The sequence below is a fragment of the Oryctolagus cuniculus genome, chromosome 1 (genome assembly GCF_051225735.1).
Source record: "Oryctolagus cuniculus isolate XC-2025 breed Fujian yellow rabbit chromosome 1, ASM5122573v1, whole genome shotgun sequence".
Lineage (NCBI taxonomy): Eukaryota > Metazoa > Chordata > Mammalia > Lagomorpha > Leporidae > Oryctolagus > Oryctolagus cuniculus.
The window spans coordinates 91,644,584-91,671,927 of NC_142867.1; the positions used below are offsets into that span (position 1 = coordinate 91,644,584).

The window sequence follows — 27,344 nt, forward strand, 5'->3', positions numbered from 1 at the left end:
GCGGGGTGAGAAAGAGAATGAGTAAATAAATATATATGCTTCTATGTTCTGGTGCTTTCCCCAAATGGTCACAACACCTGCACCTGGGGTGGGTTGAAAGCAGGAGCCAGGAACTCCTTCAGGATCTCAATGTGGGTGATAGAGAGCCAAGTGTTTGAGCCTTCAGCCATTGCCTTCCCGGGATCATTAGCAGGTAGCTTGGTTGTAAGTAGAGTAGCCAGTAGTTGAACTGATGTTCTGATATAGGATGACGGCATCCGAAGCCATGGCTTAACCTGATGTACCATGGCACCTGCCCCTGCTTAGATCTTTGGAATCACTGATAAAGGTTTTTATTTGGTTATATCTATAAATCAAATCATTCTATTTTCATATTTTGTGGATAAACGAATTGGAAGAGAGATGAGAGATCCACAGGACAGAGGCATGTCCTCACCCCTGAAACTAGCAAATGGAAATTTTCTCTTTGGAGGAAAAATTCTGAGTTCTCAAAAGTTTACATGAACTATTATTGCCAAACATAAGTAAATGCTACAAAGAGTAAAATGTAAAAGAGGAAAAATATCAGATTTGTACCCCTAACTTAACATAATACAAATTTTAGATAGAGAATATAAAATGCCCATGAAATGCTGCAAAAAAATGTTTATCTAATAAAAAAATAAACATGACTCTATCCAGACTTACACAGATCTGAAAAAGAATCAAATATAACTTAAAATGAAATATATTAAATGAAACATTAGAGTAGCCATTACTGAAGCAGAAGAATTAGAAATTATAAAAAATATTTGAAGATAATTCCCTAAAAATTTTCCAAACTCATGAAAATTATGATTCCATAATTATTGGAGCTCTGTATGTCCCAAGTAGCATGAATTAGAACTCCACAATCAAAGGGTAGAACATAGTTGCAAAGTTCTATAAAACAGTGAGACAAGACAAAAACCTACCAAAGTTCTTTAAAATAGTGCGACAAGACAAAAACCTACAAAACAATGACAGTCTTTCAGTAGCAACAATAGAAACCAGAAGATAGGGCGATAAATACTTCAAAATGCCCAACAAAATATAACGGTTTACCTAGGATTAAGTGCTTAGAAAAAATTTCTGTTAACAATACAGGTTTAAAATTGTGAATAAAGAAAAACTGAGAGTTTACCACCAACAGTATTAACTAAATAAAAGGTTAAGTTGGACTTGCCCCAAATGGTGGAGTTAGAAATGTGCCAGGGGATTCCAATACAATTCCATCAAGGTTGCATCTACCAATGCTATCTCACTAGTCCAAGTGATCAATTTCAGTTCACAATTGATCATACTGATAGGTCTAAGAGTCAAAGGGATCACATAAACAAGACTAGTGTCTGCTAATACTGACTTATAGAATTAAAAACGGAGAGAACGTTCCATCATGTGAAGCGGGATACACAGCAGACTCAAAGAATGGCAGATGTCCTAAACAGCACTCTGGCCTCTGAATCAGTCCTTAAGGCATTCAGATATGGCTGAAGAGCCCATGAGAGTATTTTAGGCATGGAAAGCCAGGACACTCTGGAAAAAAAAAAAAAAAAAAAAACACAACAAACACCTAAATGAAAGATCTCTGTGAGTGAGATCCCAGTGGAAAGAACAGTCCATCAAAGAAGGAGGTACCTTTCACTGAAGGGAGGAGAAACTTCCACTTTGACTATGACCTTGTCTACATAAGAACAAAGTCGGTGAACTCAAAAGGCTTCCATAGCCTTGGCAACTCATGACAAGAGCCTAGGGAGATTACTGACGCCATTAACAAGAGTGTCAAATTGTTAAGTCAACAACAGTAGTCACTGTGTACTTACTTCTCATGTAGGATCTCTGTCCTTAATGTGTTGTTCAATGTGAATTCATGCTATAACTAATAAACAGTATTTTACACTTTATGTTCTGTGTGGGTGCAAACTGTTGAAATCTTTACTTAATGTATGCTAAATCGATCTTCTGTATATAAAGAGAATTGAAAATGGATCTTGATGTGAATGGAATGGGAGAGGGATTGGGAGATGCGAGAGTTGCGTGTGGGAGGGATGTTATAGGGGGGAAAAGACATTGTAATCCATAAACCGTACTTTGGAAATTTATATTTACTAAATAAAAGTTTTAATAAAAGTTTACAGAATATAATACAGAAAATAATAAGATGACCCCAGAAGGATAGTGAAAGATACAAAAATAAATATTGAGCAATATATTGGTAAATTGATGAAGCTAAGTGTGCATTACTGTACAAATTAATAATGACATTTTTGAAAATGTCCTTGTAAATAAACTATTAAGCCATTACTATTGTAGATCTGTTCTATATAGCTGACATGAAAAAGATTATCAGGAAAATTGTTTATAAAACAAACACTTTGAAAATTAGCATATTTGTCTTCAACAGTAATCCCTGACAACTTGAAAAACTAAATATAACACAAGTTTTTGGCTTAGCAGTTAAGTTACTGGTTAAGGTTCCAACTTCTTACTTTAGAGGACCTAGGTTTGATTCCTAAGGATGGCTCCTGACTCCAGCTTCCTGCTAATGCAGACCTAGTGAGGAAGAGTGAAGGACTCAAGTAGCTGAGTTCCTGGCACCCATAGAGAGGGCTTAAGCCCCCAGCCCAGCCCTGTTTGTTATGGGCATTTGGGGACTGAACCAGCAGGTGGACGATTGCTCTCTATCTGAGTCTCTCTCTGTCTCTTACCCTATTTTTATACCTCTTAAATACATAAATATTTTAAAAAGGAATAAATATAAAAGTAAACAGTATAAATCATATAGAAAAACATCTATATGTTTATCTTTATTACTTTAAATTAAAGAAAACTAAAATTATTTATATTATACTCAATGGCAATCAAATTAAAAACTTACAGTAAGTACATATAGAAACCAAAATTTAGGAAAAAATAATTGACATAAATGACTCATAAATGACTAGTAATCAAGCATATAAATTTACACAAATTAATATATATATGTACATATAGGTATGAGCAAACATATTAAGTGGATTTTAATAAATATTAGTAAATGCTTACCTAATAGGAAAATAAAGGTTCTTCTACATGTTAATAGGTTAATTAAAATTAGTTTCATATGTATTTAATTTTATGCTTTCCGATTGTGTACTTATGATAAGAACTTTTAAAGAAAAGAATGACAAGTACAAAATTCAAATATTAAGTGGAGACTGGACGAATACAAAGAAATGCAGCAATTCTGGAGTAAGAAAGGTGCTAGTAAATTTTTGTTTCTTAAATATTATGGTTGGTTTTTGGGTATTTGTTTAATTTTTCCATACCTCATAATTATTTTATGCGTATTATTTACATGATACCAAGTAATACATGAATAACATGTGATTAAAACATCCAATAGTTTATTACTTAAGATACATATATGAATTGTCATGCACTGCCACATTTCCTCATCATGTTTATTCATATAACATAGCTGCCAAATCTTCTACCACGATTTTAAGCTATGATATGGTCTCTGCTAATGAAGTATGAGAGAGGATCATTTATGAAGATTGGCAGAGATAGTAACTTGCAAAATAGTAACTGAAATCTATGAATCCTCTAAACAGTTATTATGGAAATAAGTGTTATGATTAATATTATGGTCAACTACATTTTAATAGAATCCCAGTTCTGTAACTTTTTAGCTTGTGTTTCTTAGGGAATGTTACTTATTTTCTTAAGGGTTGGTTTTCTCCTCTCTAAAATGGGGGTCATAACAGATCACACCTCATAGGATTACTGCTTGGACTAAAGAAATAATGCACATGAAGTCTGAGCATAGTCTCTGTCACACATTCATGCTCATTAGATATTAGAGATCATTATAATCATTCCATTTCTTTTTCCAGTTAACACTACTTGACAAGGTTGAAATGCTGATGTTACTCTAGGAGTCAACTGATAATGGTAAAGTGTCTAATAAGCCTGTTGCTTTGGTGATGATATGGCCAGGTACATTTAAAGGAAACATCTGGACAATCCTGAAAGACAGGTGGAAATGGCTTATTTTATTTCTAATATCAAAAATCCTGAAGCTGAATCACGTTTTCTAGGCTTTGATTCGTTGCTAGTTGTGAATGTAAGTGATTAACTGAATATTCCAGGGAAGAAAACCTGTGAAAAGAACAGAGAGAGAAAGGGAGGGACTATTCAACCTTACTTCTCTAAGTATTCATTATGCCATTTATCAAATGAGGGAGGTGCTTACAGTTCTGAGTTTTGGGGATGACAATCCATGCAAAATGTTTAACAATGTCATTGGTAAAAGCAAACTATATTCAGTTATTACCCTTACTGATATTGTTGTCATCATCATTGTAGTCATCATTATACTATTTTCTGTAGATGTCTACAGGAGTAAAAAACAGGCAGAATGGAATTTGTTATACAATAAAGAACTGTTGTATATACATGTATGGACATTAATTTAACATTTGAAAGAAAAAAGCCTAGAAGATATCAGAATATAGGCTCCAGAAAAACAAGTAGAGAAAGAGAGAAGAAGGAGGAGGAAGAGGAAAAAGGAAAAGGGAGAGAGATGGTGTTTATAAAGTAATTTGACTTGCATTCAGTTTTTTAAAAATTTTATTGTTATTTATATTCTAAGTTACTTTAATACCTAGAGAAATTTGGCTTTTTTAAAATTTATTTATTTGAGAGATAGAGTTACAGACAGTGAGAGGGAGAGACAGAGAGAAAGGTCTTCCTTCTGTTGGTTCACTCCCCAAATGGCCGCAAAGGTTGGAGCTACGTCAATCCAAAGCTAAGAGCCAGGTGTTTCCTCCTGGTCTCCCATGTGGGTGCAGGGGCCCAAACACTTGGGCCATCTTCCTCTGCTTTCTCAGGCCACGGCAGAGAGCTGGATTGGAAGAGGAGCAGCCATGACTAGAACCAGCTCCCATATGGGATGCCGGCACCGCAGGCAGAGAATTAACCCACTGTGCCATGGCGCCAGCCCCGCAAACAGTTTTTATATTCTCCTCTATCATTAAAAAAAGTCTACCAAGCGCAAAACATTGTTTGGTATACTGGCACATTCCATGAGGCATTCTTATACTTTCAATGTAGCACTGCAATTAGTTTGTGCAACAGAAAATAATATTTAATTTAATTTTTTTTTACAAAATCATTTGATCTTCACCTTGATAAAATTTACCCATTGCCAAATGCATGCAAGATCTATAATTAATGATCACAATTATTTAATCATATATCTCTTTATTTTCTTGGCATTTCACTTAGCATGGACAGTCATTAAAGAAATCATTATTACTCAACTATTTGGGGGAGAGATGAGAAATATATAGTGAGTTCTTCCATACATGTGCTACATATTTCACGTGAAACATTAACTATAGGATTAAAGAGGCAATATAAGTAGAAATCAAATGCTCAAAAACAACAACAAAATATTCTATTGTGCTGCGATATGACATAGAGAAACAGAAGTCCATTGAAAGAGGCACAAACGACAAAAACTGAAACAGTGAGCATCAAAACACAATGTCTAAAATAAATATGCATGAATCTATACTGTGTGCATGTATATGTACATAAACATCTGAATTTCATTTTCAAAATCACAAAACAGAGGAGAGTAAACAAATCTCCCATGCAGCATTGCCTGAATTTTATGAAGATACACCACCTTCATGGAGGTGGAACAAAAGTAGCCACTGCTTTAGTGCCATCTGTGCTTCTGGATTTCCTTTCAAATAATACAGTATGAAAATAGGGAAAAGAAGTAACTTTACCAAAGAGAAATCTGATAAACACACCTCAATCCAGAGTATTAACATCTAATAATGATAGGTATTCTTGATATTCAGGTAAAAAGAGCACTTTACCCTCTGAACCCCATAGTTAAATCATGAGAAAGATACCAGGCAAATTCCAGTTGAGGAACATATTGCAAACTACCTGACCAGTCATCAAAACTGTCAAGATGATTAAAACAAGGAAAGTCTAAGAAATTGTCACAGCCTGGAGGAGACTAAAGAGGCATGCTGACAATATAATGTGGGGTCCTGAATGGAATCTTGGAATACTAACAATGTTAGTAGGTCAACATTGATGGAATCTGAATAAACTACAGGCTTTACTTACTAAGTGTATATAAATACTCATTAGTTGTGAAGTATACAACACTTATGTCAGATAGTAATAATAGTGGAATTTACATGTGGATTTACAAGCTTGTCAATTTCTCTCTGAGTTTCTAACTATTCTAAAACACTTTATTTTAAAACGCAATGCAAACTATAAATATATGGTATGGTCATGAAATACTATATTCACTGGAAGAATACAGAACCTTTAATCTGCCAGTGTTGGCAAAAGTTCTATGGAGAAGATGAGGATGGAGCTCAACATTAGGATATGAAAATTCATCACAACAGAAAATTTCATATTAATAGGAAAACTCTTCAAAATTTTTCTTTAAGTCAAGAAATCCCATTTTTTTTTTCATGGTGGCATCTCCAATATAAGCAAGGAATACCAAGGTGTCACCATTCAACCCCAGTTGCGTATCAAGATACATTCATAATACCTTAATCAAAGGCAAGTGCCCCTACTGAACATTGCTGTAAGGTAAGTGCATTTTGCAATTTTAAATTCAAGTGATTACTATGAACAGAGAATAACTGAGCAATTTGGACCACATCAAAAAGAATGACCAAAGCAAAAAGGACTCTAAAATTTGTATCTCTCTTGACTGAAACTTAAGTCCAAAAAATTTAGCAACAGTAGCATTTATTTTGTTTATGGATAGCATCTCACTAAAATATTCCTTATCCAACTACCAAATGGGATTTTGGACAAAGAGAATACAATGATAATGAAAGGATTAGTTTTCTACAAATTGATGCTCCATTGTCCTTAGCAGGGTGTTGCAGTAAGGGCATAGGGAGATGTGGGAATGTATAAAATGTTTCTGTTTTTTTCAATCCTTAAAATAATTTAGTTTATTCATTTTCTATTTGAAAGGCAGAGAGAGAGAGAGAGAGATCTTCTATTGACTAGTTCATTCCCCAGATGTCCACAGCAGCAAGCCAAAATCAAGAGCCCAGAATTCAATCTGGCAATCCCACATGGGTGATAAGGACTCAAGTATTTGAGTTATTACCTGCTGCTTCCCAGGGTGTACATTAGCAGGAAGCTGGAATTGGAAACTAGAGTTGATACTCAAATTCAGGCACTTTAATATGGATGCAGTTGTTTCAAGCACTGTCCTAACTGCTGAGCCCAATGCCTACCTCACACAAAACTTTCCTGTTTTGTAATCAGTTTCAATCAGACTGTGTTCACTGAAATGACAGTATGCTAGAATATGTTCTGATAAAATGATTACCATTTTGTATATTCCCATGGGCTATCCAGAATCACTTGTCTTTAAATCTCCCTCCCTCCCTCCCTCTCTCCCTCCCTCCCTCCCTCCCTCCGTGTGTGTGTGTGTGTGTGTGTAAAACATAGGTATATGTAAGTAGTTTGGAATCTATGTGGGTAGAACAAATGATATGTTGTCTTTTTATAAAATTGCACGTGGCTGTACATAGTTTAGTGATTTGGGAGCTAAGGATTAAGAAAGACAGCATTTCTCTTTATTTTCTGGTGATGATGCAGCTGTTGCCATTGCCCTGCCAGGGTTTGTTCCTGGAGGGAGCTTCTGGTATCCTAAATGCCAGCTGGTGACATTCCATTATTAAGTGAGATGAAAACAAAATTACCTATCCTGGCTGCTGTTGCCACAGTGACTGTTGTACCTACCATTTCCATCTCCTACTTATTATGTGGTGTGTAGGTTTTTCTGGAGTCCAAATTTAGTCATCATGGTGGCATATTCCATATTTCAAACAGATGCTCCAATTGTCATGAAGCTTTTCATCATTCACAAGGTGAATGATCTTTGTTATACTATTAACCTTACTTCCAGAGAAGAAATATTTTAGGCTCAAAAACATAATCATCAAAGTATCAGTTAAATTTCAATACTGTCAATTTCCATTTAGTCTAGGGTCTTACAAAGGTGCAGAATCATGAATGTGATATAAGTAGCTTTTTAAAAAATATTTCTTTGAAAGGAGGAGTGACAGGGAAGAAGGGGGAAGGGAGAGACCTAAACAGGAGACAGAGAGAGAGAGAGAGAGAGAGAGAGCAAGCAAGAGAGAGAGAGAGAGAGATCTTGTATCTGCTGACTCCTTAAATGCTCGCACTGCCATGCTGGGCCAATCTGAAGAGAGGAACTCTAGGTTTCCCACATGGGTAGCAGGGGCCCAAGTACTTGGCAATCTTCCACTGCCCTTCAGTAAAGCTCTCAGCAGACACCTGGATTGGAAGCAGGGTGACTGGAACTGGTGGTAGCACTTGATGTTGGATACTGGTATCACAAACAGCAGCTTAACCCACCATGCCACAGTGCCATTCCCTGATATAAATAGCATTGGCTAACCTAAACGTAAAGAAACAACTTGGAACTTTCAAATTTTATGGGCTGTTATTTTTTGTCAACAGTGTTCTTTGCATTTACCATCTGCAAAAATATGACTAGAACAGAAAAAGGAAAAAATAATAAAGGATTTCCCAGTGTATTATGAAAGGCAAACTGCCAACAAGAAAAACCATAAATTCATAGCAGTTAGATTAAGAACTCTTGAAAACTGAACATTTATAAACAGATGTAAATGATAAAATAACTTTTCTGTAGCTGTTCCTTGAAAGGTCTTTCTCATCTTACTGAGAAAATATTAATGATTTTGAAGAGTAAGAAGCTATTTATAATTCTGTTATGATAATCTGAAAACACAATATCATGTGGGAAGAAATTTACATCAAATATAATAAACTGGATAGTGATGGATTTATAGAAACCTAAATTTTGCTTCATGGAGCATATTTCCTTAGTGAAAAAAAAAATTGGGGAGGATATGGTGTCCCTCTCTGAGCCATTATTACTGTGCTGGTACTGCTGTTCAGTCACTGGAGTTTCTTCTCTATTTGCCCGAAGAGTTCCTAATAGTTTATAGATGGCACCTGCTATGAATATGTAGGGTTGAAAACAAAGGTAGGCCTAGAGAAGGCACATGGCATCTGAACTGTAAATCCCTGGGGATAAAGTGCTTAAAGTAGGGCACGGGGATATTTAAAACTTTGGGAACATTGATATTTTAAAAAATACGATTTTTCATGTTCTCCGTAAGTTCAGAGCTCAAAAATCAGGCATCTAAGATAAAAGAATGCACCTTACTCCAGCTGTGCTAGCCTAGATGATGTCCACTAGCCCTAGGAATTGGAAAGGAGCTTGTAAATATTGACTTGCTCTATGGTTAGTTCCTGAAGACAGAACCTTGATCTGCACAGGAAGTCAAATGAAAAATTCATGTGCCCTATCCACTGGCAAATATACAGTGTGAAGATCTCTCTTCAAGAAAGAATAAAGAATTGAAAAAGTAAACAATATGTGAGTCCTGGAGGAAAAGAACTCTGAAATATGAGAAAGATAAAATAAATCTGGATTATCAGAAGAGAAAAGAAAGAAAATACCGACTATGAAAACTAAGACTTTTTTTAGGCTTTTCTTATTATTTACTCTTTCATTTAGGGCTTTAAAATCTTCCAAGGAGAAAGGTTGAGATATTGAGCCTTTTATGAATATCTTTCATGCTGACATAATGGAAGGTATATGTGTAAAATAGAGTATCTAATCCCAATTTAGACTTTAAAAATAAACCTTAATGCAAAGAAAGGCAGCTCAGGAAATAAAATTACTGTAGGTAATAGGCATATGTATGAGTATGCATTCATATACCCCTTACAATTAAGTGTCTTTAGCACAGAGAAGCATTTAGGGTTTCTTAACCTAAAAAAATAGATTTTTAATAAATTTTTTTGCAATTACAATAGAATGCCAAAATTTGTAATATGTGCAAAAGGGGAGAAACTACTGAGAAAGAAACAGAATAGGAGGTGCAGACTAAATGAAACAACAAGATGTGTTTAATATGCTAATATGATGAAAATGGAGTTTGCCAACAAATGGCAAGACTGTTAGAAACCAAGCTAATCATAATACAATGGTAGTAAAGATAGTTCTGTTAGCAAAGAAAACTGATTTACTACTGTGACTACTCTGAAAATAAACAGGACAGAGCCTCCCAAAATTCATCAAAGTGGGACAAGTAAATGAAAATGAGGACAGAAAAAAAAACCAGAAATACAACCCAAGACCAAAAGACAAATGGAACCTGACAATTAAACAGTCATCAAACACTAAAATGGATAAACTTCTAAGTTTAAAAAAAGCGCTAAATGTGTAGCTCATATGGCATTTGCAATAATAAATTACTAAAGTTCTATAATTTGACAGGTGATAGTTTTTACATTTATAAAGAAAATGTTATAAGCATTTCATTTAAAATTTAAAGACTAGTTGACTTTGACATTTTAGATGCACTAAATGCTAAATTATGATTCAACAATGTTCTGGTTTTAAAGGATATTACAGCCAAAGGAATCTAAGTCAAGAAAGTTTATATTAATATCTTAATGTGAGAAATGAATGCCATTGTGAAATGTTGTGATAATTCACAAATGTTGAGAATTTTGTTGTTAAAGGTATTTCCTTTTATGGCCAATCAATCATAAAACATAATTTAGTATTTTTTTTAAAGATTTATCTATTTATTTGAAAAGTCAGAGGCCGGTGCTGTGGATCACTTGGCTAATCCTCCACCTGCGGCGCTGGCACCCTGGGTTCTAGAACCTGTTGCTCTTCTTCCAGTCCAGCTCTCTGCTGTGGCTCTGGAGGGCAGCGGAGGATGGCCCAAGTGCTTGGGTCCCTGCACCCACATGGGAGTCAAGGAGGAAGCACCCAGCTCCTGGCTTCGGATCAGCGCAGCGCCGGCCGTAGCCGCCATTAGCGAGGTGAACCAATGGAAAGGAAGACCTTTCTCTCTGTCTCTCTCTCTCGCTGTCTATAACTCTCTCTCTGTCTCTCTCTCTCTCTCACTTTCTAATTCTGCCTGTCAAAAAAAAAAAAAAAAGAAAGAAAGAAAGAAAAAGAAAAAGAAAAAGAAAAGTCAGAGTCACACAGAGAGAGAAGGAGAGGCAGAGAGAGACAAAGTTCTTCCATCTACTGGGTCACTTCCAATTGGCCGCAATGGCCAGAGCTGCGCTGTCCAAAACCAGGAGTCAGGAGTTTTCTCTGGGTCTTCAGGGGCCCAAGGACTCGAGCCATCTTCTACTGCTTTCCCAGGCAATAGCAGAGAGCTGGATTGGAAGAGGAGCAGCTGAGTCTCAAACTGGTGCCCATAGGGGATGTCAGCACTAGAGGCAGTGGCTTTATCCGCTGTAACACAGCTCCGGTACCCATAATTTAATATTGCTGAGGGTCGGCCCGCGCCGCGGCTCACTAGTCTAATCCTCCACCTTGCGGCGCCGGCACACCAGGTTCTAGTCCCAGTCGGGACGCCGGATTCTGTCCCGGTTGCCCCTCTTCCAGGCCAGCTCTCTGCTGTGGCCCAGGGAGTGCAGTGGAGGAGGGCCCAGGTGCTTGGGCCCTGCACCCCATGGAAGACCTGACTCCTGCCATTGGATCAGTGCGGTGCACCAGCCGCAGCACGCTGGCCGCGGCGGCTATTGGAGGGTGAATCAATGGCAAAGGAAGACCTTTCTCTCTGTCTCTCTCTCTCTCACTGTCCACTCTGCCTGTCCAAAAAATATATATATATATTGCTGAGGGAAGAATAATGTCAAAAATGTTGAAAGCAAATATAGCTAATGTAAATCATAACAACTTAATAGTTTTACTATAAATGATATTATATAAGTAGAGTCAGAGAGAGGAAATTAAGTTAATGCTTCTCATTTTGAAAAGAGTAAAGACTAAAATGTTGCCATGCCATTCTTTATTAATTTAAATGTAAGTGCATTTTCTTTTGAAAAATAGGTAGTTTTATAAAAAATGCAAATAAATAACAGATCTATATATAACTATATATAGTATTATGAAAAATTAAGACGAATATATATTAAAGAGGACAGAAAAAGAACCAATATGAAATTTTAAAGCACACATCATATGACAAAATAAGATCAGGCACATCAGCTGTTATAATGAGCATAATTACTTTATTGCAATTCAAGGACTCGATAAAATTTTTCTATGTATTCTTTATAGCTCCAGGTACATAAGAAACAATACAGTACACCAGAAACAAAACAGAATATATATAAAATAACCTTCAAAATATGTTACAGCAAAAGCATAGTAGAAATCATTGATTGTAGTATTAAGAAAAAAATACAGACATTTTGACATTTATTCATTGAGTGTTTATTATGGGCTATGTATTCATTGAGATGCTAGACATACAGCAATAAATAGCATAGACCTAGTTCAACTGTTGTGAAGCTTAATGAAGGGACATAAGCATTTAACAAATTTTTGTACAAAGTTATTTAGAGTTAAAATGAAGACAATAAAAATGTCAATTATGTAAGCACATCTCAGGCAATAGGGTTTGTACAACATCTTGGCAAAAGAAGTGAATTTTAAGCTAAATACCTAAAAAGTGGAAATTTTCATACATAGATGCTAGTATTGTGCATATGAGTACTTGGTTGGTGGAAAAGAGCACCACTCCAGGCAGAGGAAATAAGAGTGAAGGCCCCAGGAAAGGAAAGAGCTGTTAATTTGATACAGGTAATAATTTCAGTCAATAATAGAAATATAAAAATTACAGACATTTGTGTACCAACAGTAAAATAGGGCAAATACTAATGGAATATCAAGAAGTGGAAAAAGCAGAAATAGTCAACTGTGCTGTACATCACTTGATCTTTTAAAACTCTAGGAGTCAAAATATTAGGAAATTTATTACATAACATAGCTCATAAATACATACATAAAAATTGATTCCTAACCAAATGCTGGAAAGTCAATTAATTATATTTAGTTTCTTTAATTTTAAAGGGTTTAGTGAAATATAAATCTTGGTGGAACTTTTCTAATTTCATTAATTTATTTTTGTGTATGTGTGTTTTTTATTTTTTTGAAGGTTTTTATTTAATGAATACAAATTTCATTATGTACAACTTGTAGGGATAAAGTGTTCCTTTCACCCTGATTTGAAACAAATACTATCCTATTTAATAAAGAAACATTTGGTGCATTTCCATTAAAGAAGAAAAATGATATAAGTTCTCATAATGCAATTTGATTTTGAAATTCACCAGATCAGGAAGACAATTAAAATGAAAAAAAAAAATACAGGATAGAGTATAATTTAGATGTAAAAATTTAACATTATTTAAGAATATTATGAGTTTATTTTCCTGAAAACACTGAAAGTACTGTCAGAATAAAGATAAAAATTTTGAAAAGGTAAGGATTATAAATAAAAAGGCCTTCAGGTAGGCATTGCACAAGAAAAATATATAGCTCTTAGGAATACTCTCTAAAAACAAAATGAAACAAAACAGTGAAAACAACTGATATTATTTGAAAAGAATATTCAATATTTTATTGCACTCAGTGACTATAAATATTAGAAATATCATGGACATTTAACTTATGTTTGTTGGAAGTAAGAATTATTAAATGAATGAATGAGTGAGCTTTTCGAAGCAAGGACCAACTGCATCTTATATCTGTATCTTATATCCTTACTAAGCTAGTGTAGTTCCTTAAGCACAGAAGGTCCTCAACTTAAGTTTATTGAATTAGTCTACTACAGTTCCCTTTTTTAGTTCCCTGAATACTCTTTTCCATCACTCTCTTTTCTTGGTAGTTTCTCTGTGTCTCCAAAACTTTTATGTACTGCAATATCCTTAGGGTCAAAATACCTCTGTCTGCAATGGTGACACATGTGGCTCTGGGATCTGGCATCCTGTCTGGAGTTTCACTTCTATCATTTACTAGCTGAGTGACACTGGACAATGATTTCAACTATTCTGAGCTTCGGTTCCTCATGGATAGAGTAAATTACCAGAATTGTAGAACAATATCTAACTTAAAGAATATTTTAAGAACTACATGAAATTATATATATATATATATATATTAGTGTATAATATTTGGCAGGTAGTGAATACTCAATAAATCAGAACTATCATAATCATCATCATCCCTCCAATCTATATTCTTTAACGAGTTGGGATGGTATTTCAGCCATAAATTGATAAAATAATGCCAATTTTCTTAATATTAATTTTGGTCCTGTATGAGTATCATCTGTGGAGAAATAGAAGGGTGACTTACTTTACCTGAATCTAAACTAAGCTCAGCACTCAGGTTTTTTCATTCAAGAACATTAACTACCTGATATGGTACCTGACACACAGTAGGTAAGGAATGAATATGTGTTTAATGAAGAACAGTTAATGAATAAGAAAAACAACTATTATTTAATAAACATGATGCTAGGCACTGGATACAAGAATGAATATTCTACCTATTAAGTGATAATAACTGACACTTATTGAGGTTTCAGTATAAGCTAAGGCCTCAAACTAATCTTCAATCCTGATTAAACTAAGGCCTCTCTTGTATAAATTTTTAATTGATTCCCCTCTAATAGCAATTGCAAGGTAGATTTTGTTCTTATTAAAAATGTTAGAAAACAGATATATCAAAAAGGTAACAAGTGTAAGACACAGAATTCAAATGTATGCCTTTCTGATTCTAGAAATAAAGCTGTTAAATTTTGCAAAAATGATCTCTTTCTAAAATGGCATAAGCAATATTGAACAGGCTTTGACTGTTTTAGTAGAACATTATCTATTAAATGTTTCTATCCCTGATAATTTCAGTGAGTCAGACCAGGGATCAAGTCTTGTATTTTCAAGTAGCTCACAAGACAAGGTGATTTTTTGCTGTTTTGTTTATTTGTTTGATTGCTTTCATGTTTTCTTTACATTTTTAAGTGGAATAAAAAACTCAAGAGGATAATATTGAATAATGTGAAAAGTTTATGACTGTTTATAAAATTCCCTCAATTCTGCTTTTTGGCCTACAAAACCTTGACTATTTATTATCTGGCCCTTTACAGAAAGTCTTTTCCTCTCCTGACTATATACTATACGGGATACGCTTCATCAGAGTGGCTAGTCCATATGCCATAGCCTGTTTACAGAAAAATGTATGCTTTAGCAAAAAGATATATCAGCTCTACAAATTTCTGTTTTCTTGTAATTCCGTGCAGACCAGCTAGTGCAATTACTAAGCAGAAGCAAAAATCAAAAACACTACAAATATGTTAGACTACTGCTAGGTATAAAAAAAACTTTCATTCTCTGAAGAATTTCTTCATATAATGATAGAAATTTCCACAATAAACTAACCTGATTTATGCCACTGTTTTAAAGGTGCTTTTTGACTTTGAAATATGCTTGAAGTGAGCACAATTTGATGTGTAAAAATTGCCTTTCAATTAGAAAAAAAAAAAAAAACATTGCTACTTCTTTGAGAGGTGAGAGTTAGAGACTCTATCTGCACACCTATCCACTGGTTCATTCCACAAGCACTTGCAAAAGCTGAGGCTGAAGCTGGAAGCTGAGAATTCAATCTAGGATTCCCACGTCAGAGGCAGAAACCTGATTACTTGAGCCATCACCTGCTGCCTCCCATGGTCTACATCATCAGGAAGCTGGAATCAGAAGCTAGAGGGGGGAATTGATCACACATACTCTGATATTGGATGCAACCATCTTAACTGCTAGACCAAATGCCCACTCCACAATGGCCTTTTAAAATGTTCATCATTAGCCAGCGCCACGGCTCAATGGGCTAATCCTCCACCTAGCGGCGCCGGCACACCGGGTTCTAGTCCCGGTCGGGGCGCCAGATTCTGTCCCAGTTGCCCCTCTTCCAGGCCAGCTCTCTGCTATGGCCCGGGAGTGCAGTGGAGGATGGCCCAAGTCCTTGGGACCTGCACCCCATGGGAGATCAGGAGAAGCACCTGGCTCCTGCCATTGGATCAGCGCGGTGCGCCGGCCGCAATGTGCCAGCTGTGGCGGCCATTGGAGGGTGAACCAACAGCAAAAGGAAGACCTTTCTCTCTGTCTCTCTCTCTCACTGTCCACTCTGCCTGTCAAAAAAAAAAAAAAAATGTTCGTTTTACATTTAATCATCCAACAGCTGAACATTGAATAATGAGGAAGCACGACCAGTGGCCTGATTTCTGATCTGAAATAACTTTTTTTTCTTTTTCCTACCTTGTCATACTGCATGATATGTGAATTGATGCACAAAATAAACTAAATCCTCATTAAAATATGAATATTATTATAAGACTACTACTAGTTTGGCCCAAATGAAGATTAAAAATTAAAAGTCCCTTGAGAGTGGAATGATAGACAATGTGCAACTGGTTCAACGGAAAAGGAAAGAAACTTGCTGTAAGGCAAAACATGAGTTTTTTGTCAAAATACAACATAGGTTGGAAATTTATCTGTAGTCAGCTGAGTTATAAAATAAAACAATTTCCTAAGTTTTTTTTTAATTAAACAGTTTGTAAATTATTATTCAGATAGAATTGTTAAGGATATAGCTTGTAAAAGAAAAAAAAAAACCTCAATTTCTCTGGTATTCAGTTTAACTATACAACAGCAAATGAGCTAAGGGAATCAAGAAAGCAAACAATTTAGATCTTAACACATTTGATTAGGGGGCCAGGACTATTCCATGTGCTCAGCAATACACACAGCAGTTGAAAACAGATTTGGCGGAGCAAAACAATTGTGCATACATATTAGTTAATTATGGAAAATAGTGATATAACCAAAGTAAAAAACAAGAGACGATAGCAGAGATTCTCGTGCAATTTGGGACTGGGTTTGACTTGGAAAATTTATTGTTTTACTAAAACATACCGTGCTCAGATTGAAAAGAATAATTTTATGGTCAAAGAGATTGTCTTAAGTTATATTTTTCATTATACATGTTGCATAGAAATAGTTATGTGATCTAGAAGAGCTGCTTTAAGCATTTGCTAGTGTATGGAAATTCGCTTAGAGGACTGGGACACACTTCTCAATATCTTTCATATGTGGAGCATATATAACTTGTTTTACATTACTTCTGTTTCATCAAAAGAGTAAGATAAGGAGGAAGAGGGCAGGAGGTTATTTCAAAAGAGAGTAGTTACACATTTATTGTCTAGAAAATTGAGAGAGGATAAACTGTGTGAACATACTGGGATTGCTAGGCAGGCCTGCCTGGAGTTACATGGTTATGAATTCAGAACAAAACTAGTCATTGTGGTTGATGTCTTTCTCCACCTTGCAAAACTTAAGGTTTATAGGCAGATAGTCCAATGTAACTAACATTGAAGTTGTGACAGAGGAATAAGAATGAGGCAGGAGCATTGAGTCCCGGTTTGGACACAGACATAATTACATAATGAAGTGTTACATAAAATAGTTCAAGGAGATAATTAAGCCTGAAACCTTGAGTGAAAATAAAAAAACTCATGAGTAAGAGGAACAGATGTACTAAGTGACTGAGTGTATTTCATAAGTGACACCTTCCCTCATCTCTATAGAATTAGAATTCTTGAAATTGTCTGTTTATGGTTTATTATATGTGTTATATTTTTTTATTTCCAATGTTCACCTTTACAGTTTCCCAAGACTGTAAGTGAATAAAGACTCTTTTGAATCTGGAAAAATAATTTGAATGTAAAAGCAGGCAAGCAAGGGTTACATATGTAATTTCTCATGAAGAATGTAGAAATTTTGTCAAATGTGTAGAACCACTGCCATGGTTCATAAACTATTTTCACACTAGATGAATTATTTTACCATACTTTACCATATAGATGTTCACTGTTGAATAACTTCTTTCTTTCTAAAGATTTATTTATTTACATATTTGAAAGGCAGAGTTACAGAAAGACAATGGCAGAGAGAGAGAGAGAGAGAGAAAGACAGTGGCAGAGAGAGAGAGAAAGAGAGACAGTTACAGAGAGAGAGAAAGAGGTCTTCCATCCGATGGTTCACTCCCCAATTGGCTGCAACGGCCGGAGATGCGCTGGTCCGAAACCAGGAGCCAGGAACTTCTTCCAAGTCTCCCATGCGGGTTCAGGGGCCCAAGGACTTGGGGGCCGTCTTCTGCTTTCCCAGGCCATAGCAGAGAATTGAATCAGAAGTGGAGCAGCCGGGACTCGAACCGGCACCCATGTGGGATGACGACACTGCAGGCAGCGGCTTTATCTGCTATGCCACAGCACCAGCCCCTGAATAGCTTCTTGTAACACATTAAATTTCAAAGGAAAGACCTGAGATCTAAGATCTAAAACCTTTTTATCACAGTCTGTGGATAATTTATGTTTTTATAAAAGCAATTACAATTACTCTTTCACATATCGGGAAGCTAAATGTGGTTCTTTCAAGGCAAATATGAATTGGTTTTCTGTGATTTCCTCTGTAAGCAGTGGGCCTCAGGCTGGGTCGTTTGTGTCTGGTGATATCTGAAGCAAGAATGGCAGCTGCAGCAGGAGATGCTTATCTGAGCGTTACATTTAACCAAAGTTGCATCGCAACTTGTCATTATCTCATGTATTTTTACTTTACCATGTTGCCTTAAGTTCTCAACTTTGTGAAGTATGTGAGACTGTACTTTTAGGTTTATCTATAATTAGCTCAACTGTCATTCTCCAGAAACAACTTTTATGAAATAACTAGCATTTTCAAAAGGTAGCAAAATGTCCCATTCACAGATGACTCGTAACAAGTACTGAAAAGAATTGTAAGAGTAGCTTTGATAGCTCTAGATTAAAAAAAAAAAAATCCAGAATCCAAAACTGAATTGGTCAACAACTTTCTGGTTGTGATTTTTTCTTATTAACTTCAGTCAATGTTAATATTCTGATCAATAAATGGGGACAATAAGCCTTGTCATAACTGCTTTCACATTGACTACAGATTCAGGGGTTCACAGATGCTAAGAAAATAGCACAAGGCCTCATGATTTTATGACTTTAAGGAATGTATTACTTAGCAATCAATTTTTTATTTTAAGAATCTGTTTTATAGGATATGTCATGCAGCCTTCACATACAAACAAATGACTGTATGTTGGAAAATGCTAATGTGATTATTTCTCAAAATGAATGTAAGAATTTCTATCTGTTGACAAGTGTTTTCATACTCATGTATCCCATCTGTCAGAAGCTGACCTTTAAGAAGATATCCTTACTGAGTATTACCTCTAAATTCCTAAAAATCAACTTAATCTAACTTGCAAATTATGAATTATTTTTGTCCTAATATATTTTTCAAAACCTTAGGATCAATAACCTTTACTGTGATTTGCCAGCTGACTACTTATAATTCTGAGCCTACAGCTATTTTTTATTTTCAAATAAATTTAGTAATATTTAAGAGATAAATTTGTCTCTATTTACAGGATGTCTAATATAGAGTAGGTATGCTAATAGCAAATTTAATTACTTTCATTCATTTCCTTTTATTTCCCACCACCTTCCTGTAAAAAATATTTTAGAATCTCAAAAATAGTTCCCAAGTGAATTCTGACCCATGTTTTTCTTATAAGATATTTTTATGGGACACAAAAATTCTGGCAATGACCTGAATAACCCTACTGATAATAGCAAGAGCAACAAATACGACTGATGAAAGACTTGAATATGTAATCACTTGAAAGTAATGCAGCAAATAGCAAGCAAATATTAAACAACTTGTCACTCATTTTTATAGAAATCATAGATTGTACAGCTGTGAGAATGTACACAGAGTGTACCCAGCTCAGTTCCTTGGTCTTATGTATGATAAATCTGCTAAATAATCCACTGAAATGTTAGTAATTGAAAATACATAAACCTCAAGTCCCTAACACCTAGTCTAGTATGGTACACCTTTTTCACTAGCTTTACTTTTTCTAAAAAGTGAAAATCCTATTTTTAAGAAAAATATTTAAAATTTGTGATAAATTAGGTCAGTATTCAACAGAATGCCTTGACAGTTGAAAAATCACTAGCACCAGTTACAGAATTAATGTAATCATGTACAACTCATGATGATCACTGCATTCCAATCTCTTCTTCCAAACACACAACTACTATACAACGAATATCGCCATGTGTTGATAATAGATTTAAGACCAGCAAATGCGAGTTCAGGATACATTTGAACCATTGCACTTTATTCCTCGTTGTGTATTTGTTCTCTTGCCTTGGTGTTTTTCCTTCACTTTTCACCAGTAACCAAGCCAGTCTGTTTTGTATTTAGCATGCATGAATCCTAAGATCAGCACCTCACCACTTGTGCAACTTCCTTCTTGCCTGTTTCTCATGCTCTTTTCCTCTACAGTACTTTAAAATGATTATTCCATGAAAACTCTTGGAATGCTTTTCAAATATTCCCAATAGTTGTATGTGCACATATAATGCAAATGTATTTATTTAAGGGATTTAGGACAGGTGAAAAATCTTAAGTATTTTGTACAGTTACTTAGTCTATTATACGAAGTAGTGTTATCTTTAAGAAATCTGTGGGAGAAATTCCTCTTAAACCTTAGTATCAGGTAAGGTTTTGCCTTTCACTGTTCCTAGAAAGTTTTGATCTTATAGTAACTATAAACTTGATATGGTGGATATTACTATCTCTGTTTTGGTTTTTCTTAACTTTAGAGTCAAATTTATGGCCAATTTCCAATAATTTCCGGAAGTATGTGACATATAGTCATCAGTTCTTAATTTACCCTACAGGTTTTATTCCTACCCATTTTACATTTACCTAAGAAAAATTCTTCAACTACGACTTTTATGTTTTTGTATTATATCCCTATCTATTTCAAGCTGACAGACTGATTTAAATCCTTGCGGAATAAGTCAGAGAAGAAAAGTATAATGGAGGAAGGCATGATGAGAGTAGTCAGGCTTGAGAGATGGGGTGGGGGGTGGGGGGAGAATGCATACACATATGCTGGTAAGTCCCATTTAGGGAAACAGTGGGAGGCACTACCTGGAAAATGTACATGGTTTGTGTTGATCACTCATAAGCTGTGGCAAGCTACCATGTTGGTGTGAGTCCATGTAGCTATTTGATGGCCAGAGGCTCTGAGCTATGTACAGAGGGTCCAAGTTCATAGGATACATTTGCATATTTTATCCTTCTTTTATGGTTTTTCTATATCACCAGCATCTACCATAGTATTCAATGTGCAGTGTGCATTGAGTAAATATTTTTAAAAATAAAGTGACAATGTGATTTGACTGATACCAGTATGCTGTCAATATGCAGTAAATCAGATTCTGATTCTGCGTTGTTCCTCTCCTCTCAATGCCAGGCACATCGCTTACTGTACTTCTTTTTTACTTGGCATGAATCTTCTAGGATGAAAATGGGCAAGAATTCCATCAGCTGAACTCTGCATGAGATTTGAAACTCAAAGACAAGGGTTCACATAAAGATAAAATGTAGAGTTCTTTGTTTATTTTTCTCAAATTTTCTCCTCCAGTCTATTAATTCGCTATTTGTCCTTATGCTTTTTAGTAAGTGTAGGTGTTTACTGGCACTTATGATTCAAATTTGAGTTTTATAGTACTTATTTTACTTATTTTACTCCTATTTTACCTTGAAGAACAAAGATATGACATATGAACACATTTTTGATCTTGTGTGAATTTCAATTAAAACAATCAAAGTTTATAGCCATAAAATTTCTTGCTTTTTAAATTTCTCCCTCTGTTATATAGAAGGTATAATCTGTTAAAATAATATGTCAAGCACTCAAGTTCATGGACATCCACTGTAAGATTTCTAAGTTCCTGAATAAGTACCTCCAAAAATATAATAGCTTTCTGCTTGCAATGAGACAAATAACCAGCTTTATTTTCATATTTTCACTTAGATTTTTTATTCTTGCCACCATCCCCACGGCAACCAGGAGTTTTTAAGTAAATTATTCTGCTTTAAATCAACCATAATCTTGCTTGGCACAAGAACCACTTTTACATTTTATATAATACTTTTTCATTTTTTTAACTAGGAGGAAGGCATTAAGTAAGAAACATACACTCTCCATGAAATTCTTTTTAGTATTTCTCTTGATGATTTTATGTAAGAAAAAACTATCACAATTTTAAAAATCCACTTATCTTTGTACTTCTGCTTTAGTTCCAAGAAAATAATGACACAGAAATAATTCTGCAAGTAAATGTTGAGTTGTGCTTGCATTAACAGTTGATGCAACATAAAGCAATTACAGTTAAGTGTCATCTTTTAGGTCATGGTTTTTGGTCAAAACATAATTTAGGTCATAATTATTTTACAAATGTCTTTTCTTTTTTGTGTGTGTCTAGTTTCTAGGTCGTACACTCACAATTCCTTAGAAATAAGCATTAATGTAAGACTTTTTCTGTTAAAATATTCTTTTAATTCAATAGGTTGATTTAAAGTGTTGTAATAGGCATGTGTAAACTTGTAGAGGTTATATGAAAGTACATATGTACTTTTAAGAAAGCATTTCAGAAACTGAATTAAAATAGATTAATAACCGTGGAGCTTTCAGAGTTCATACATTCAATGAGGATGAAAAGGGGGAAGTAAAAACCATAAAATCTATGAAGAGATATTAAAGCCATAGCACAACCACTGCTTTACTGTGTGATTCTTGTGTTGTATTCTGGGGGTAAAGTCAAAGGGAGTCATATTTGAAACTTGACCATGCTTCGTTTTCATATTGATATCAGTTCTTGGAGATAAACAGTCTGTATTATTAAAAATCAATGCATATGAGTTTAAAGACATGCCCTATGTATTTGAGACATGAAAGTGTCTATGTTGTATTATGTCATTCAAATGAAGGAACTACGATTAGAGGAATAATCTTGGTGGTGAGTCCATACTCTATACTCATCCTGAATATTTTCTTGGTTAGTTTTTCATTTTTCATATTGATAATGTTATATTTGAGGTTCTACCTTGTATTGCTATGAGTCATGCTATTTTAGTGTGAAGTAATTAGGAATCCTTTTAAGAATCTCTTTTACAGTATGTATAGGGTACGTGGAATGTCAGGCTATTTCCAGGAATCATTTCTCACCATGGAAACATGTTTTTTAAGACCTATAATTCTGGGAAAATATTATTCACAAAAAAATCGAACTGCTTCCATTTGTAAGAAAGTTTTCTAAAATTTGCATCATTGTTCAAATTGCTCCCAAGAAAGAGGAGTGGTGGTATATGTACTGATATGAATAGATTAATAAGCAATAATACAAGTACACATAGAATTACACATAATTTCCTTTTTGGCCACTATCCTTTTAAAAAATTCTTTCCAAATTGCAAAAATGCAACATAATATGGGAGAGGCAATTGAACTCCAGTGCTGTAATCCTTCATACATATAAGTAAGTAGTTTGAGAGCTGTAGTACTCCCAGACTAATAAAAACGGATGAGTATAATTAATTTGTAGAGTGCATTCTAGGCTTCCATAAAATGCAAGTAACATGACTTTCTCATTCACATTTATAGAAAAGAAACACTTTCTGTCCTAGTTAGGTTTTGTTAGAGCATTCAAGTATCCCTAATTTGGCAAGCCATGCCTGGTTTCCACACCATTCTTAACCCAGCATGTTACGAGGCAGCAGGTTGCACAACAGGCGCCCATAACTGCTTTCATGTCTCTTACTCTGATTCAATGAGTGCTGTTCATAGTAAAAATATCAATATATAAGAAATACAGGATGAAGTAAAATATTTAATATGTTAAGATTCTGCATTGTCTAGTTTTTTCCTGTACTGACAATTTCTGTTCACTGTAAATAGAATTAAAGAATGTGATATCCCTATGGATAGCAAAGATGTATTTAAATTGTGGTATTTATTGGATAATATAGATTTCTTTTTAAGGCCTTTCTACCACAATAAAAAAGAAAGTCTGTGCAAGTTAAAACACTAGTGATTTTTCAACTCCTGTTTGCCTCGCCTCTAAATGCTGTGTTTTGTTGACAGATCTGGGAAATTTTAGTGGCCGGACAAGAAGTGCTGTGTCTGTGCGGGAAGGCCAGGGGGTCGTTCTGCTGTGCTCTCCTCCGCCTCATTCGCCAGGTACAGTAGAACTAATTCCGTACTGTGTTTCTGCTTCTCTCTCTTACGATATGTTTGTTCTGACAGTGTGTTGACAGGGAAACATTGCAGGTGACATGTACTGGTTTCTGGATGTGGATGAGTACCAGATGAGCAATTAAAAGGTCACACCCTAAACACAACTGGACAGGAGACTGGACTCCTGTGAAAGGATTGCACCATTGTCCTTATGGTGACTGCCATGGCTATACCTCTGCCTGCCATTGGTGGGGAATATATTGCCTAGAGCACAAAGGAAGTGATCAACTCAGAAAGTTAAAACTTCTTAAAATGGTTTGGAATGTCAGAGTTGGGTTGACTGAATAGCAATGTACATCTGTTACAGAAGATAAGCTGGGTACTCAGTTATGTGTGTTGTTCTTTGCCACACTGGAACAAAGCTTTCCAAGGGATGTTTTTTTCTAAATTTTGAACAAACCTATAATTTACTTATTGCTTGTTACTTTATTGTTATTTGAGGTCTTACTTGTAAAAGTCATGGTAATAGGTAAAATTTCAAGAGACTTGGGAAAACCAGGATTGTAAACTGTTCTCAGATTAATTATATGCCTTTTTACCCAAGGTTAATTATATTTATTATATTTAAGTGCTATAATTTGAAATGGGAACCACTTTGTACCTCAATTTAAGAATGGCCAGCATCAGAAAGAGAGAGAGAAAAATAAGAAAGACCTTAGCCAACCACTGGAAATAGAATTCAAGGTTTCAGAGTCTTGGTATCTCTATCAATTTTCTTCTTTACTTAGTGTGACAACAGTAATTGTTTCCAGGTTATTTTATCAATTTAGTCAGAGTATGATTTGCTTCTATCACAGAAAATTCTCAACAAAAATAACAAAATGTATGGCATCAATTTTCTAAAGTTTTCTCATCTTTATCTCATCCTCAATTTTTTTTTTTTACTTGAAAGCATGCCACATTTCAACAAGGACATTTTCAATAAAAATCTTGCCTTGAAACTCTCACAAAATCACAAAAGTGGGAATCATTTCTGAATTGGGTACATCCAATTCCTACATATCCAGTCACCCAAATCTTTGAATAACTTGGGTATTTTGTAATGACATCTCTTACCTTACTTGCATCTAAATCTATATTTATGTTCTTTCAAGACAACATATATTGTAGGTCTTCCTATGGGTAAGACAAAAACTTATGACTGGTTTAAGAAAAACTTCCATCATTAGTATATGTTATGTCTAATGTTGATTATAGAGAGATTTACTTTGAAAGTAATATTACATGAATAATAGTTACCCTACAATGCAGACTCGGGGAAATATCAGATAATGGTTCCTTGGCACCAACATGGATGACCTGTATATGACTCCTGCTTTGGACTGACTCAGCTCAGGACACTGCAGGGTTTGGGGAAGTGAATCAGCAGATGATTCTCTCTCTCTCCCTCTCCCCCTCCCCCTCCCCCTTTCCCTCTCTCCTTCCTCTCTCTCTCTCTCTTTCCCTCTCCCACTCCCGCTCCCTCTCTTCTTCTACCTCTCTCCCTCTCCCTCTCAAGTACATAAAAAATGGAAAAGGAGGGAAAAAGAGGAGGAGGAGAATGATCTATGAAGGACAAATGAATTAATACCAGACTGATGAAAGTTATCAACATAGAATTATTTCTGAAGGAAAAAAGCAGGATCTATATTGGAATGCTGTTGGACCATATGCTTAAAAAATAGAGTGGGAGACAATAATATAGAAAGCAAAACTGAAAGATTACACAGAGAAGTTAATTGGTGGAGAAAACTACATAGAGATTACTGGAGGGAAAATGTTACAATGAACTACATATGTGATAAAATAAACATGGGATGACAGTATGTGTTAATAGCTTATTAAGTAAATAATTGTGTGATATCTAGTATAGATTGACACGCATGAAGCAAAACGGTTGCTCAATGATCACTTGATCTGTTATCACCAACAGCTACCATACTTACAAGCATTCTACTCTCTAGAATTCTACTTTCTGCTCCCTTTCTCCAGGATCCTATTCCAGGAGTCCATTATTCTCATGAAATCCACAATAACGGATCCTACCCCCTCCTTTCTCTCTGGTTTACTTCTTTTATTCTCACTTTTCTCTTACAGTCATTATGGTTTTCTGTACTTCAATTTCCTCATCTTTCTTTGGCTTTACAACACTGACTTGACATTTGACAAAAACCTGTTCCTGGTGTAAATCCAACAACCAGTCTACTACATGCCTGAACCTATTCAGCTTAATATCTTTTTTGATGGACATACTTTAGGTGCAATGGTTGAAAATCATTGCTTGAGATGCCTACATCCCATATCCAGAGTCCTTAGATTCAATTCCCAGCTCTTCTTCCATTCACAGAGTCCTACTAATGTATACTCTTGGGGGCAGCAGGGGATGGCTCAACTATGTGAGTCTCTGCCACCCTATGGGAGACCCAGATTGGATTTTGGACTCCGAGCTTCAGCCTGGCCCAGCTCAGGTTGTTGCAGTCATCTGTGGAGAGAAGAAAAGATGAAAGAACTCACTCCTTCCCTCCCTCCCTCACTTTTGCTCTCTCCTTTTATCTATTTATTTTTTAAGATTTATTCTATTTAAAGAGTTACAGAGTAAGAGAAAATACTCAGGCCATCATCCACTTCTTTCTTGGATGCATTAGCAGGGAACTGGATCAGAAGTGAAGCAGCTGAGACTTGAACCAATATTCATATGGGTTGCTTAAACCAATGTGCCAGGATGCCACCCCTCTTTCCTTTTTGAATAAATAAAAATAAATTAATTCAGACTTATCCCCAAGCCATAAAGAAAACCACACATATAAAACACAACAAAAATATCTTGTAGACTTACCTGAATCTAAAATATCCCCATCTCCTTCTTTCAACAGATTGAGGTACAAATTGCATTTGCAGTATATACATGTACCATTTGATGTTTTACTACATTTATACAGTTTTGTCATCATCACTGAAAACCAGTCTCAGGACACTTGTAATTTAAAGAAGTCAATGAACCCTTCTTTACCAATCTCCATAAGCAATCATAGATTTGCTTACTTTTTTTTAAATTTTTTGACAGGCAGAGTGGACAGTGAGAGAGAGAGATTTGCTTACTTTTAAATGTTTTTTAAAATTTTATTTAAGGTATACAAATTTCATGTATTTCATATATACAGATTTAGTAACATAGTGATACTTC

General features: G+C 35.2%; 1 protein-coding gene across 2 annotated transcripts in view; it reads left to right on the forward strand.

Annotated features, from left to right (window-relative positions):
• Positions 1–27,344, forward strand: part of CNTN5 (contactin 5) — a 1,376,886-nt gene that overhangs the window by 915,312 nt on the left and 434,230 nt on the right. For both annotated transcript variants that reach the window (XM_089312106.1, XM_051820359.3), the window contains exon 7: positions 24,029–24,124. In XM_089312106.1, coding sequence (XP_089168232.1) covers positions 24,029–24,124 — 96 coding nt within the window. The remainder of the gene's footprint in view (positions 1–24,028; positions 24,125–27,344) is intronic.